The sequence below is a fragment of the Papaver somniferum genome, chromosome 7, assembly GCF_003573695.1.
Source record: "Papaver somniferum cultivar HN1 chromosome 7, ASM357369v1, whole genome shotgun sequence".
NCBI classification, from domain to species: domain Eukaryota; kingdom Viridiplantae; phylum Streptophyta; class Magnoliopsida; order Ranunculales; family Papaveraceae; genus Papaver; species Papaver somniferum.
This window is the reverse complement of record NC_039364.1, coordinates 53,365,042-53,379,204: the sequence shown is the minus strand read 5'-3', so window position 1 is coordinate 53,379,204 and position 14,163 is coordinate 53,365,042. Positions and strand designations below refer to the sequence as shown.

At 35.6% G+C, this 14,163-nt stretch overlaps 1 protein-coding gene across 1 annotated transcript; it reads left to right on the top strand.

The window, feature by feature from the left end:
• Window positions 1-8,904: 8,904 nt before the first annotated feature.
• On the top strand, window positions 8,905-12,496 carry LOC113297316. Its single transcript, XM_026545751.1, has 5 exons — window positions 8,905-9,184; window positions 9,932-9,993; window positions 10,496-10,586; window positions 11,245-11,332; window positions 11,439-12,496. Exons 1-5 carry the CDS (start codon window positions 8,937-8,939, stop codon window positions 12,144-12,146), a joined length of 1,197 nt encoding a protein of 398 aa, XP_026401536.1. The 5' UTR covers window positions 8,905-8,936; the 3' UTR covers window positions 12,147-12,496.
• The last annotated feature ends 1,667 nt before the right edge of the window (window positions 12,497-14,163 follow it).

Sequence of the window (14,163 nt, the reverse complement as noted above, 5' to 3'; positions counted from 1 at the left end):
AAAATAGTTGGGCCTGGCTTCACAATCCTAATGAAGTCTTGAAGTCGTTAACCTACAAGGTTTCGTGAAAAACCTAAGGTTAAAGGAGAATCAACTCTAGTCGCAACTACTATCAAACAAAAGGTGTGGGGATTAGGTTTCCCAGTTGTTAGAGTTCTCTTTTATATAGTTTTCAAATCAGGGTTTTCAATCTAAGTTACCTTGGTAACAAAGCATTCAATATTCACTGTTAGATGAAATCCTGATTAGATTCAAGCTAATATCTTTCAACCGTTAGATCGAACTTAGCTTGTTATACACAAATGAAATGTACCCTCATTTAGGTTTATGTAACCGTACCTAAACGTGTACACCATGTTGTCTCAACCGTAGTTAACCGAGGTTAGCTATATGAACACTCTTATATCAACCTTATTCATCTTAACCATAACTAGTTCAAATGAAACTAGTTAAAGAGTTGTTCAATTGCTATATTCTCATAGAAGTATACAAGAACACAATTGAAGCAAAATCGGTTTGATTCACTCGAATCAATTCATGAACATTATACCACGATTTGCAAAGAATGCATTCCTTCTTATATAAATGTATTTTTTTATGTCACAACCGATTTTAGAACTTTAAGCACTCAAGTATGCAAACGGGTAGGCATACTTTAATAGCCGGACCAAGTTTGGTTTTCGCCAGTATGCGAACGGGTTCGCATACCTCCAAACCCAACAAAAATTCACCAGTATGCGTACGGGTACGCGCACTTAGGTTCCCGGACTTCTCAAACCAACAAGTACGCGTACGGGTATGCATACTATGGTTCCCGGACATGGATCACATATATGCAAGAGTGCACAACATGTTTATAATCCAATGTTGGTTAAGTGTTCTAAACTCTTATTTCAATCATTGAAACTGTCTTAAAGGGTGACAATAGCCGTTTTCACACACTATTAGCATCAAAGCAATTTTCAAGTTATTGAAATACTCATAACGAAACATTCCAAGTAGGGCTGTCAATGGGTACCCGTTACCCGGAACCGGAACCGGACCCGAGTGAATAGGGTCCGGTTCCGGGTCCCAAAATTGGACCCATTAACAAGTTAGGACCCGACGGGTAATTACCCGATTGGACCCGAATCTAAACGGGTTCGAATGGGTAATATCCGATGGGTACCCGCGGGTAACGGGTACCCGGTTATTCATTCTTTTATCCCTCTTTTTAACAAAATTACAAGTATTTTGCTAGTTTGGTTTTGAATTTTTTTCTCATTTTTCATTTCTTCTTACATTTAATCTTTATTTAGTACATTAATAAAGAAATAATACCAAATTTTTATAGAAATAAGTTTGATTCAAGCAAAAAAAAAGGGAAAGACATCAAAATTTTGAACTTTTATGTGTGTTTTCTTAATACCCAACGGGTACCCGGAACCGATGGGTACCCGGGGTTTTAAACGGGTCCGGTTCTGGGTCCACTAATTTAGGAACCGGACCCGGAACCGCTAGTAACCGGACCCGACTTTTATAAATAGGGTCCGGGTCCGGATCCATTGATACCCGGGAGGACCCGGACCCGTTGACAGCCCTAATTCCAAGTATACACCAAATGATTGTATCACACAAACCATGTAAGATGTTACTCGACGATTTTCACATGATCATCTTTTGATTTTCGTCAAGAATATAAGATGAACTTGGTTGAAGCGAAAGCTTCCCAACACATATTTCGAGAAATATGTAAGCGAGTTAAACTCGGATCGAAATCTCAAATGTGCATAATCGAAAACTATAGTAATATGACTTATGTCTCAATATAGGAGATAAAGTAGAAATAAATTTTCCAAGTGATAGATGAGTTTTAGTCTCCACATACCTTTTGTTGATGAATTTCTACAATCTCGCCTTAGTAGTTCTTCGTCTTCAATTGATGAACGCCGTGAAGTCTAATGCTCAACTACACAATTTATCATAGTCCGAGACATCACTATAAGTAGACTAGAAATCAAGACTTATAGTTTTGATCACTAACATTGACAAACAAGATTGAGATAACAACGCTTGCGAGTTCGACCGAGCAGTGCTCCAACAAATACCTATGAGTTTTGTTCTGTCTTTTGATAAATCAATGTGAACAGGAACCAATTGATACACCAAACTTATATTCCCGAAGAACAACCTAGTAATATCAATCACCTTACAATAATCTTAATCGTATGGTAGAGTAACAAGATATTATGGAATCACAAACGATGAGATGAAGATGTTTGTGACTACTTTTTATCTTGCCTATCGGAGATTAAATCTCGATCAAATCTTATAGAAGATAGTACTCAATAAGATAGAAAACAACAAGATCAGAACATGCAACTACAAAGAAAATAGCTGGGCATGGATTCACAATCCCAATGAAGTCTTCAAATCATTAACTTACAGGGTTTTGGAAAAACCTAAGGTTAAAGGAGAATCGACTCTAGTCGCAAGTAGTATCACACAGGAGGTGTGGGGATTAGGTTTCCCAGTTGCTAGAGTTCTCCCTTATATAGTCTTCAAATCAGGGTTTGCAATCCATGTTACCTTGGAAACAAAGCATTTAATATTCACCGTTTAGATGAAAACCTGATTAGACTCAAGCTAATATCTTTAAACCGTTAGATCGAACTTAGCTTGTTGCACACAAATAAAAAGTGACTTCATTTAGATATGAGTAACCTTACCTAAACATGTGCACCTTGTTCTCTCAATAATAGTTAACCGAAGTTAGCCATATGAAAACTTACATGTCAACCATATTCATCTTAACCATAACTAGTTCAAATGACTCAAATGAAACTAGTTATAGAGTTGTTCAATTGTTCTAGAGTTATATCACTATTCTCATAGTTGTTGAAGATCCGTAGCTATAACAATGAGAAAACAGTCTCCATCAATCATTGTTATACAGTGTCATAGTATTATTACACAATATCAAAGTCCAATCGTATCACAACTTTGACAACAATACTATGGTGATATGTATCTCTCTCCCTTAGTCAATACTTCATCTCACATGAAAACCACTCCCCCTTACATAATGATCCGTAAACCATATGTATTTGTAGTGTGAACTACACATTAATTCTCCTCCTTTTTGTCAATATAAATTGGCAAAGGTACGAAACTAGTAAGATCATAATGAAATTCTCATAGAGATACTTCTTGACTAAAATAGAACATATCATCTTTGTTTCGATGATTTCACATAGGCGAAACTTAGTGTATTCATCAAGGAGTTTATAAAGATACAAGAAAACTCTTACAATATTTCACAGCTGCACTCCCCACAAAGATTTTGCAATTAAGCACAAGTTCAATTAAGAACTTTCCCCCATAAAATGTCGTTCCCGAAAGAACAATAAGAGAGTCCTTACTTTTACAAGAAAATAAGGATTACTTTGGACATTAAAAAATCACATGAAACATGAATTTGTATCCAGAAATCTCAAGTAAATTAACCACAAGAGAACCCATGATTAATTTAATCGGAAATGCTCAACATAAATGAACGTACGGTGCCACATAGTACTTTCACATATAAGTGGATCAGGGAAGGATCAATACTGCGGAATATACAAAGACTCATTCTATTTTTTTTTATCAATATTTGCTAAAGACATATAATAGACTGAATCTTTGCGATCAAAAGTTCATCCTATCTTCCATCAATATTTGCATAATGACATAATAGGCTTAACTTTTGACATATATGGGACAATCATAGTTCATGGACATAAACACACATATCCCGAAACAAATTTTTGCAATATATAAAACCAATAAAGATTAATACTGCAAAATCATCTTCCAAATAAAATTTAAAATTTTAATAAATAAATCTAAAAACATTGCAAGATGGAAAACATTAGCAATATCTATGTGTACTCACAGTAATTGCTATTCCAAACCCTAGTTATCCTTCTTAAAACACAAAAATAAATTCTCATAAGAAGTTTCCTAAATAGAATAAATTTAAGCAAGAACTGAAAATCATTTCACTTACTTTGAAGACTCTTCTCATATTCCCTATAATCATCAAGTTCATCTTCGATTAAATCAATCCTGGATTCAAGATTATCAATCTTGTCTTCGAGTCTTTTGATGGAGGATTCTAGTTCACTCTTCAACGCCCGTACTTGCTCCAAGACAAGATTCATGGTTAATGAGAGTTTATCAAAATGAGAACCAGTAGGATTTCCATCAAAGGATGAATCACGTTTATCTTGACACATCTCATTATCAGAAGAACTAAAACGAACTTTCTTAGAGGGAAAGAGAACAGTCCATACATCATCCTCTTTACTGGAAAGACTTGAAGAGGACATGATAGAAAAGGTAAATGAAATGCTTGCTTAAGGGAAATAAATCTCTTTAAAAAGAAGAAGAGATGAGATAAATTCCCAAAAAGACCTTTGACAAAAACCCTAACAGATACTTAAAAGAGATAGGAAAAACCTCCAAGTGTTCAGAAACGGTTCTTAGCTTAATAACCAAAGCTAGAGAAATTTAGGGAGATACACGAACAAGTCAGCAAAAATATTTTCACATCTCTCTTGGAGATTATTGTTCTTGTCTAAGGGAAAATAGACAAGAACAATCTTCAAAACTTACAAAGAGTAATTTCTCCCACCTAAAGAAGGATCGAGAGGTTTCACAAGATAGGAGAATGATTTTGTTAAACCTTGTTTCATATTCCTCTTTGTTGAGTGAGAATCCGAAGAGGATATTTTTCTGAACAGACTGTTCATTGATTTGCATATTATGAATGGTTCTGAAAATCTCTTTAGAAAATGACATAAATTTCTTATGAGATTTCTTTTTCTTCTTCTGAAAATGTGATTTAGAAGAAGTTTTTTTTAGAACCTTTGTGCAATCCGTTTCTGGGCAATCCTGATTTTTAGTCAAGGTATACTCACGATTTTATGTGAAGTTAACCATGTCTTTCTTATCATGAGAGAGATTAGAACACGACAAGATCACATGAGTAATATGCTGATTTAGTTTGTTAGAACTTATCGAAGAGTATCGATCTTTCTCTTTAACATCACAATTGCGAGAAGTCGTATTTTCTCGTCTTAATGCTTTCAGTTGACATTCCAGATTTTCAATCTTTTTAATCCAAACTTCATTTTCTAGTTGAAATTTTCTCTTAATCAAGTAGAGATGTTTGGTCAAAAGACCGAATTTTTCTTCTGGAAAATTTTGATTGTTTATCATGGAATAATCAGAGTTGTTGGAAGAATAAGAGTGATTATCAGCAAAATAAGTGAGAGAACTTTCACAGACTTCTTCCTCCGGACAGTAGTCAAGAGTTGACATCCATGCTTTGGTTATCTCACTCACTTCCTTATCAGGAACACCAGAAATGTGATGATCACATTTGTAGCACATGGAAAAAGTTCCATTATCATAGTTTTGTGAACTTTCTTATCCATTTAATTGATTGAGGAAGATTTTTTACGAGACCTTATTTTTCTTCTCCTAAGAGTTTTCTTTAACTGTTGTACACACAATGAAAGAGTAGAATTAAAGCAGACACATAAATTTGTCTATCATTGAGATCATATCAGACACATAAATGTGTCTATCATTGACCGGGAAGCCCATCCTGTGGTCCGTATCATCCAGATCGAGTTTCTTATTTCGACGACCAGGAAATTTCTACAATGTTTAGTGGTAGGTTGTTGGTGAACGAAATAAGCGAGGGTGACGCTATGGGATAACCGGGACCGTTGAGAAATCTTCGATGTTACTAGCCGTTGGATCTCGAGCCCTAAAATCATATGTCAGAATGGTTTCCTCCTCCAAATATTCAATTCTCTTTGAAACATCTTCCCATACACTACCAGGTCCACCGCCACCACTAGAGTACACCTTCATCTACTTTTATTTCTCGGCCAGTAACAATCATTCGATGAACCATAACAATCATATTTTCACCTACTTGAGCAAGTCATTGCAACATTTTCATTTATTCTAGGTTGATTTTAGTTGGAATTTAAGGGATTTTATATGTAAGAAGTGATTTTGGTAATATTAATTATTTATTTTGATGATTTCAGAAATTGAAACCTACATGTTCATATATTTGGGGGGTTTTCAATACAGTGTTTAACTTAAACAATTAAAGTAGTCTAATGGAGGGATTAATACATACATGATATGACATGTTCAATAAGTTTTCATTGTAGCAATTTCATACTTGGAAAACCTAATAAAGTTTCTTACTCATAATGATTATGTTTGGTTCTTATTTATCATTCTCTGAATCTAAAGAGGTTTTACAAGGTCATCTATTGAAGGCTATGTCAGGGTCAGCTAAAGCTCTCAAGTTTGTAGGGATGTACAAACTAGCCTTACCACTGAAAGGGAAAAGGTATATCCTGTAAAACCAAACAAACATTCAAATCATACATGACGATACAATCGATGAATCATAAACGATAAGTTTGATCAAAACATCATGTTGCAAATCAACTAAACCTTAACCAATAATAAGTAAATTAGTTATCCATAACTATTGAGTTCATAAATGCATAGTTTAATTAAAAGATAAAAGGCAAAGAAAACCATAAAAAAATTCGTTTCCTTTCTCCAAAGGTCCACGTTGTGGTATATGTCCTCATATATGCAGAAGACTTTTCTTTTTATTGATTTTCTCTCCAACTTCTAAAATTAGGTCAAGCCCTCCATCATATCAGTTATAAAATAACCCACTTGTCAAGCCACCAATAATTAGAATGTCTGAAATTCTGTCAAAATTGCCCACCAAAAAAATGAAGTCATTATCAGAAATCGACCCGAATATTCTCCCAGGTCACTCGAAAAATTTGTTGCTGACCACTTGTCAAAATAACGTTCAACCGTTATAATGACGGTCAACTAACTGTCAGGAAAGTGAGTCAGTTACCGAGGCAGCTAGTCTGACTTGGCTAACTGATCTGAGTCAGTCTGAATTATTGAGTAATTTAAGCAGAGTTTCCCATTTTTTGGTTGTTCTCCGGCCTAACCCCAAGCCATTTTCACTATTTCCCTACACTGTTTAATCACATTCACGCAGCCTACAGATGCATCTATTTCAGCTTTACCATCTTCCTTCCTATAACATCTCAATCAGCGAACTCATTTTCTTTGCACCACCAACAACAACTCTATCTCCTTATAACTAACAACAACAACACCACCATTTCCTACGGCAACAACATTAAACACCGCAACAAAAATTACTCAGACCTCCACCATTCTGCTGCCATCTAAGGCAGGGCCGTAGCAAAGTTTTTAGAGGCCCTAGGCGAACTTACTGAAATGGGGGCATATGTAAGAAAAATAAATCTTATAGCACCACCATTTCCTACCGCAACAACATTAATCACCGCAACAACAATTACTCAGACCTCCACCATTCTGCTGCCATCTAAGGCAGGGCCGTAACAAAGTTTTTAGAGACCCTAGGCGAACTTACTGAAATGGGGGCCTATGTAAGAAAAATAAATCTTATTCTTGCGGTTTGATATAAAATATATTACAAATTCTCAAACGAAATGAATTTCCAAGAAAAAGGCTAAAACACATAGAAAACAAAAATATCTTATCTCATAACAAAAACCGATCTTCCTGCCCTTACCGACGTGAAATCGTCAATTACACTATCAAAAGAGATTCAATTTTTTTTTATCGATTTCTCTTATTGGACCTTTCTTTATCGAAACATCTCTTAGACTTTGGTTAATATTGTTACCCCAATTTCTCGGATCATAAATATTCAATGGTCCATATTTTTCATGTTCAACTTCATCTTTCTCGATCTCATTTGTAATCGATGATGATAATTCTTGCCACCTTAGCTCTTCATCTTGCCCAATCTCATTGTATTTGGAAGTGATAATTCTGTCCCTTTTGGTTCTTCATTTTTCCAATATGCATTCTCATCATTGTCCAACAAATCATCGTTTTTATCCATCTCATTAACCAAATTTTCTCATTATTCGTCATAGTCATTCATGATTTCTTCGTGGTTGTCATCATTTGAAACCAAATATTTATCCATTGCTCCTCGCATAGAACTCATAAATTTTTCGGCTCTTAGCTTCGTATGTCTTTTAGGAGCACCACTCGTACAGTTTGTCTTTCTAAAGACCCGTGATTGGAATTGATGTTTGATCACTTCAAGAATCAAAAAAATATAAAACATGTACACAATCATACCAAATTCGTGTGACCATGTTAGTTAACTGACAATTAAAATTTAACAATCACCATTTTGGCAACAGTAACAACACAACATAAACTAAGTCGAAAGAGTACAGACTTAAAAAGTTTGAACTAGTGAGTCAACTTTTAAGGCTAAAGGCCTAAAGCAAGATAACGAAATACAATTGAAAAACAAATGCCAAATTAGTTGTCATATGTGGGAAAAAATAGTTTGAACCGAATCGGCATTTGATAATACACGAAAAAACAGAAAATGAAATCCTTATATTTTTCAAAAGTCTGGGAAATAACCTATAATAACAGATGCATAATTTTGGGGGCACCGTTGCCTAGCTGACTTATAGCGAGCGACGACCCTGATCTAAGGTTCAAATCAAACCTCTCTTCTTGCACTCTAGGTCAGACGGCCCTAATATTACATTGTCACTAACACCACAAACCATTAATACAACCTAATTCACAACAAAACTTCCAAATAATTATGTTTTAATGTTGTTCTTAATGTTTGCCTTGGAGATGAGCCTATATATAAGCCCAATAGGCAAATACAATAGTCAGAGTACAATTAAGGCCCAGATAAAGATTGGCCCAAGGCGTGGGGTTCCCGTTTCCCTTAAATCGACACGGAAGAGATCGGGTTATTTTCTTCTTCTAATATACGTTATTTTTGTGGGAAGTCGTTGAAATAGTATCGGCAAATGGCGGCATTACCAACACCTGGACCAGTCCAGATGATCAATAAGAATAACACCGCAATCACTACAAGACCAAGCAACACCCCAGTAGTCGCCATTAGCGCTCTTGCTGTTGCAAATTCCACTGCTATCGCTGCCGCCTCCAGTATCAAGCCAATTACAATCATCACGGAGACACCTACACCAACTAAGAACAAACGGGGTCTTAATAAACCCAAGTGTACTACCTGTGGCAATGTTGCTCGTTCCAGGTTATCCTTTCTCTTCTCTAACTTTTGGGGCTGTTGTTTAACCTAATTTGAATTTTAGGGTTTTTAGTGCTTTACAATCCCTGATTACTTGCAATTGTGTCGTTTGAAACCCTAGTTTTTGTTAATTTCTTCAATCGTGGCAAAACTGACTGGGGAAAAAACATAGATTTAAGATATGATTTTTAAAAGAGATATTTGTCCAAAACACTGAATTATGAGCGGAGAAGAAATACAATTTGGGCGAGAGGTTGATTAGATGTTTCTGTACATGATTCTAGTAGTCAGCTTAAGTAAAAGGAGAATGAAATTTTGTTGTTAACTAGTGGGATTTGGTTTATGTTGAGGACATTTTCAGTAATTATTGGTAGCTGTAGACATGAAAGCTTTCTGGAATTTGAAACATCTCGGGTTTAAGGTTTTATGTTTGACAGTTTTAGAAAGGTTATATGACCATTTTTGAATGGGGTTGTCATATTAGGAGATTGATCGGCAATTAGACCCAATTCAAAATAGTATACTGGTGAAGTAGTTATCCATGTCAGTTGAATTCCAATCTGTTAAAAACTGGGTTGAAATCGATTGTTGCAAATATAATTTCTTTTCTTTCTTGATTTTCGGATCATAGTTTCTCACTGGCAGCTGCATGGTTGTTGTGTTACATATTGTCAAATGGTTCATCAAATCATCTAACAGACTAACACATTTGTTTTTTGTTTTCTAATAAGCGTTTTTGTATCTATGGTGTAGGTGTCCGTATGAGTCATGCAAGAACTGTTGTGCAAAAGCTCAAAATCCATGCCCCATACACGGTATATGATATTACAAACCTTTACTTCTTAACTTGTCCTGTAATCCGCACAATATCATTACCATTGCACGAGGAACTCAAGTGGCCTTTCAACAGTCATTCTAGAAGTTTATACTCCCTCCGTCCAAGTTATATAAGCGGAAAACTCAAATATCTTAGATTAAGAAAAAATCTGGCTTTTCATAAAAATTCATCTCGTTTCTTGTTTTACCCATTGTTATATTCGCAATACTAGAAACATCAAGTTAATTGCGGTGATATCCATGCAACATTAAGAAGGGCATACCTGTCAAAAATAACCTAGAAATATAGACTCCGCCTATCTAGTTGGAACTGCAAAAATTTCTTCTCCGCCTATAGAACTTGGACGGAGGGAGTAATTATTATCAATCATGGTTCTGCCTGCATATTTTAAAATGAAAGATACACGGACCCAATTTTGTATTGCTGGTTAGATTTAATTGTGGTGTTAACTGTTCCTAATTTTTTTATTGGCTTTGCAGTTCTTAAAACCAGTGGAACTCCGTCAGATAAGTCGCCGTCTTCAAATCCTACTCTGTTTGAACCGCAGAATGCTGATGCAACTACCCCGGGGTAAGTAAAATTATCAGTGTTTTGGATGGGGATTGAATCTTCGTGGGAATGTTTCATCTTGTGTTTATACTTTAAAGCAAGGTTATTTTGAGCGGTAGTTCTTGGCTCAAGTCGTCAATATAACTAGTCAGTAAAATAGCAAACCCTTATTCTTTCAGTTTGGGTAAGATATCTTATCATGCCACTGACTAAAAAATATCATGTTATGTTACGTTGTCGTAATCAAATTCCCCTGCACTAGGCTGCAACAGTTAAATACACGTTGAGGGATGTTAGAGAAGTATTTTTTCTCTGAACCAACAAGAAAAGACAATACATGACTTGTGCTGCTAGGATAGGTTTAATATTCCACAGATGCTTAATTTTTTTTCTCCATTTTCAGGTGTTCTGACCTCATTATTCATTTGTTATTGTTATTGTTTATAAACTGTCCATATTTTTTTCTATATGGTATTGATCATCTTCTACTTTGTATCACTTTATGGCTATTCTCTTGCTTTATTGCGTAACTGTTGCTCAAAGTACCCTTTCCTGCATATCAAATTCTTATGATTAATACCCTTAACTGGTTACTGACCAAGTACTTCCCGAGGCTTATATGAGTTTGAAACTGTAACCTTCCATGAGCAAAATTTCCAACTGCCTAATTTTGCTTCAGGACTTCAATAAGGGCTTCTGCACTGCGGCAACTTTCTCAACTCAACGGATCACAAGTTCCTCGCCCGAGGAAGCCAACCACTAGAAAGGTACAAATTCTGCCACTTGATGTCATGTCTGATCGTCATATGCTCTAATTTCCAAATGATAAAACAAATTATCCTGATCTGTGGGGGTTGTCGGGGTTATTTCCAGGAGGCCGCAGATATAAATCAGTGGAGGTTCTCCAAGTTGAAGGAGTACAAGGACAGAAACATTGAGACAGAAAATGAAGCTTTCGACCGGTACATGCAGAATGTTAATTTATTGGAGGAAGCATTTTCTCTTAATTCTTCAGTGGATGGCAGCAGTGCTGATGAACCAACCTCCAGCAGTTTGAAAGATACTGATGAGAGAGTTATACACGCGCTGAAAGCAAAAGTTGGATCAAATATTGGGAGAACAGATAGTGTGAGAGAACGTATACGAGATATTGTTGATCAGGGATCGAGGAAGTTGCAAAAAGTGGAATTCAATGATGAGGTACTTTCAGCAGATGCTGATGATTTGGATTCGCTAAAGGAGCCTAAAAGGCAAAAGAAGGAGAAAAATGTGCGTGCTGAAAGGCTTTTAGATATTAAAGATGTGATCGATAAGTTAAAAAAAGCTAGAAATGAAGATGATTTACAGTCCTGCATCAGAATGAAGGCCCAATTGTTTAAAGGGTGTGGAAAAGCCTCAGTTACAGACGATAATTACGTTGGAAGGTCGAAGGAGCAGATTATGGGGAAGGATGTTATGCCGGGAAAGGATTTACCACCCAAGTATGTTACCAAGGTTGACGTAAGTCAAGAACTTCTACATTCTCTAGACACTCACTTCTCTTCCCTTGAAGAGATAAAATGTCCTTTGACAAGCAGGTGAATCAAATTCTATACTTGAACTTGCATCACCAGTACAGATATTGCCCGTCCTTATTCTACCAATTATCGACATGTTGTAAGCTAATGTTAGTTCAGTTTGTCATGTACCTTAAGTTAGTTCAGTTTGACATCTATCAGATGCTCGAGCTACTTATTTCTAGTGCTTAGTTTGATTATAAATGCCTGAGGTGGTGGATTTTAAAATCTACATTTTCCTCGTCTGGGCTTTAGGTTTGACTAAGCTGTGCTGATAAGAAGCATGCTGAACGAGTAAATATAGCTGTATTTGAGATTATAAGTGGATCCAAATGTCTTCTTATTTCGGTAAGAAGATGGTTTAACTGTTGAAAACTCTATGCAGTTGCTTATCTCGATCTCTTTCACTGAATGGTCAAACAAATGTTTTAGTTTTAGAAGACCCAAAACTTAAGTTGGACTTTCAAAGGAAAGATCCGAATAGGGGCCAACTAGTAGGTTCTGTGGGACAATTGAAGAGTAATCTATTACCCCCCTTACTGAAAGAGACTTCCAAATTGCTTCTGTATTCTAATAATTTCATAAAATCTTTTCATACCTTACAAGGAACCTTAATATGGAAATGGAATAAGTAGTTTTCAAATGATTTCATGCTTTTTAATCTTTATCTCTAGATCTCTAACAAATTCCACCCACTATAGCTTTTGCTTTTCTACAAGTCTTTAGGGTAGAATTCATATGCTCGATTGCTCGGTGAAGTTAAGTTTGATTTTTTCGTATAAATCATTAAAAAAGAAGAAGATGGGATTAGTGGACACATCCCCCTCTCTCATATTGGAATCCTAAATGGGGTTTAAAAGCACACACCATTATTACAAGAGGAATTCTAACTTTCTCTGATATCTCCACAGAGTAACCACCACCTTTAAAGACCCCTACTTACAATTTGGTTTGGTGGGTGTGTTGATGCTTTCTTTGTTTTTTGCTTGCTTTATTCTCTCATCCTTCTAACATGCCTTTCTTGGTGGATGTGTTTTCACAGGCCATCCTCCATTTAAGCAAGCCTGTCAATACCACAATTATGTGTACCTTTTGTTTTCTTCTACCTTCTTTTATTTTATTTTTTTTTCGAAACGGGCACCTTTCTTTATCGCTTTGTACGTCTTTCTTAGCTTGTAATGTTCGAACGATTACCGTAAACAACACAATAGCACTCCATTCCATTTTCTATCTCAAAGAAAACGATATATATCCATCTCAAAGTAAAATGGTTTTTGAGTTTTCAATGCTGATATTAACTTAAAATATCTAATGTAAACACAATAGATTCTTCCACATTGATCAATAAAACTGCAAAACTATTGGAGTATACACAAACAAGAAAATTGACAGAGGGTAGGGTACGTTGAGGAGGTAATCATAGGCAATGTTTAATTCCAACTAACTTTTGTTGATTATCAGAACTAGGAATGCCAGTGCGAATTCTCATGCGTCGTTTTCGATTACATTGACACTTTCATATTCTAATTCCATTCCTTCTATAGCTAGATATTTCTAGACTTCCAATTATATATGAATATACCGATATCCTTATAGAGGAAAGTAGAGCTATGTAATTCGAAATACGCTCATATTTTTAGGAAAGTAGAGCTATATAATACTAACATATTCCCAAAATATTAATTTCAAATCCGTTACGGTTTGATTTTAATTCGTAAAAATGACGTCCAACGTATGAGATAGTGTGATAATAAAAGTGCGAGGAGATCCCTTCTCATCCTTATATTCCAGCTAGTTCACAAAAATCATAAAAAGATCATTTGATTTGTTAAGTTAAAGAAAAAAAAGAAGACTATCATGAATGGCGCTTATAATTACCACAAAATAAGTATGAGTGGAAGTATAGTACAATAATAACAACTTTCGGACAAGCATGTCTACTCGACAATTCTTTTTATTTTTTCGATGATTTCTCAACTTTGTAATTTACAAAGATTTTCAAACCCAGGATTTTGCATCCTGCCTGCCCATACTTATATGGC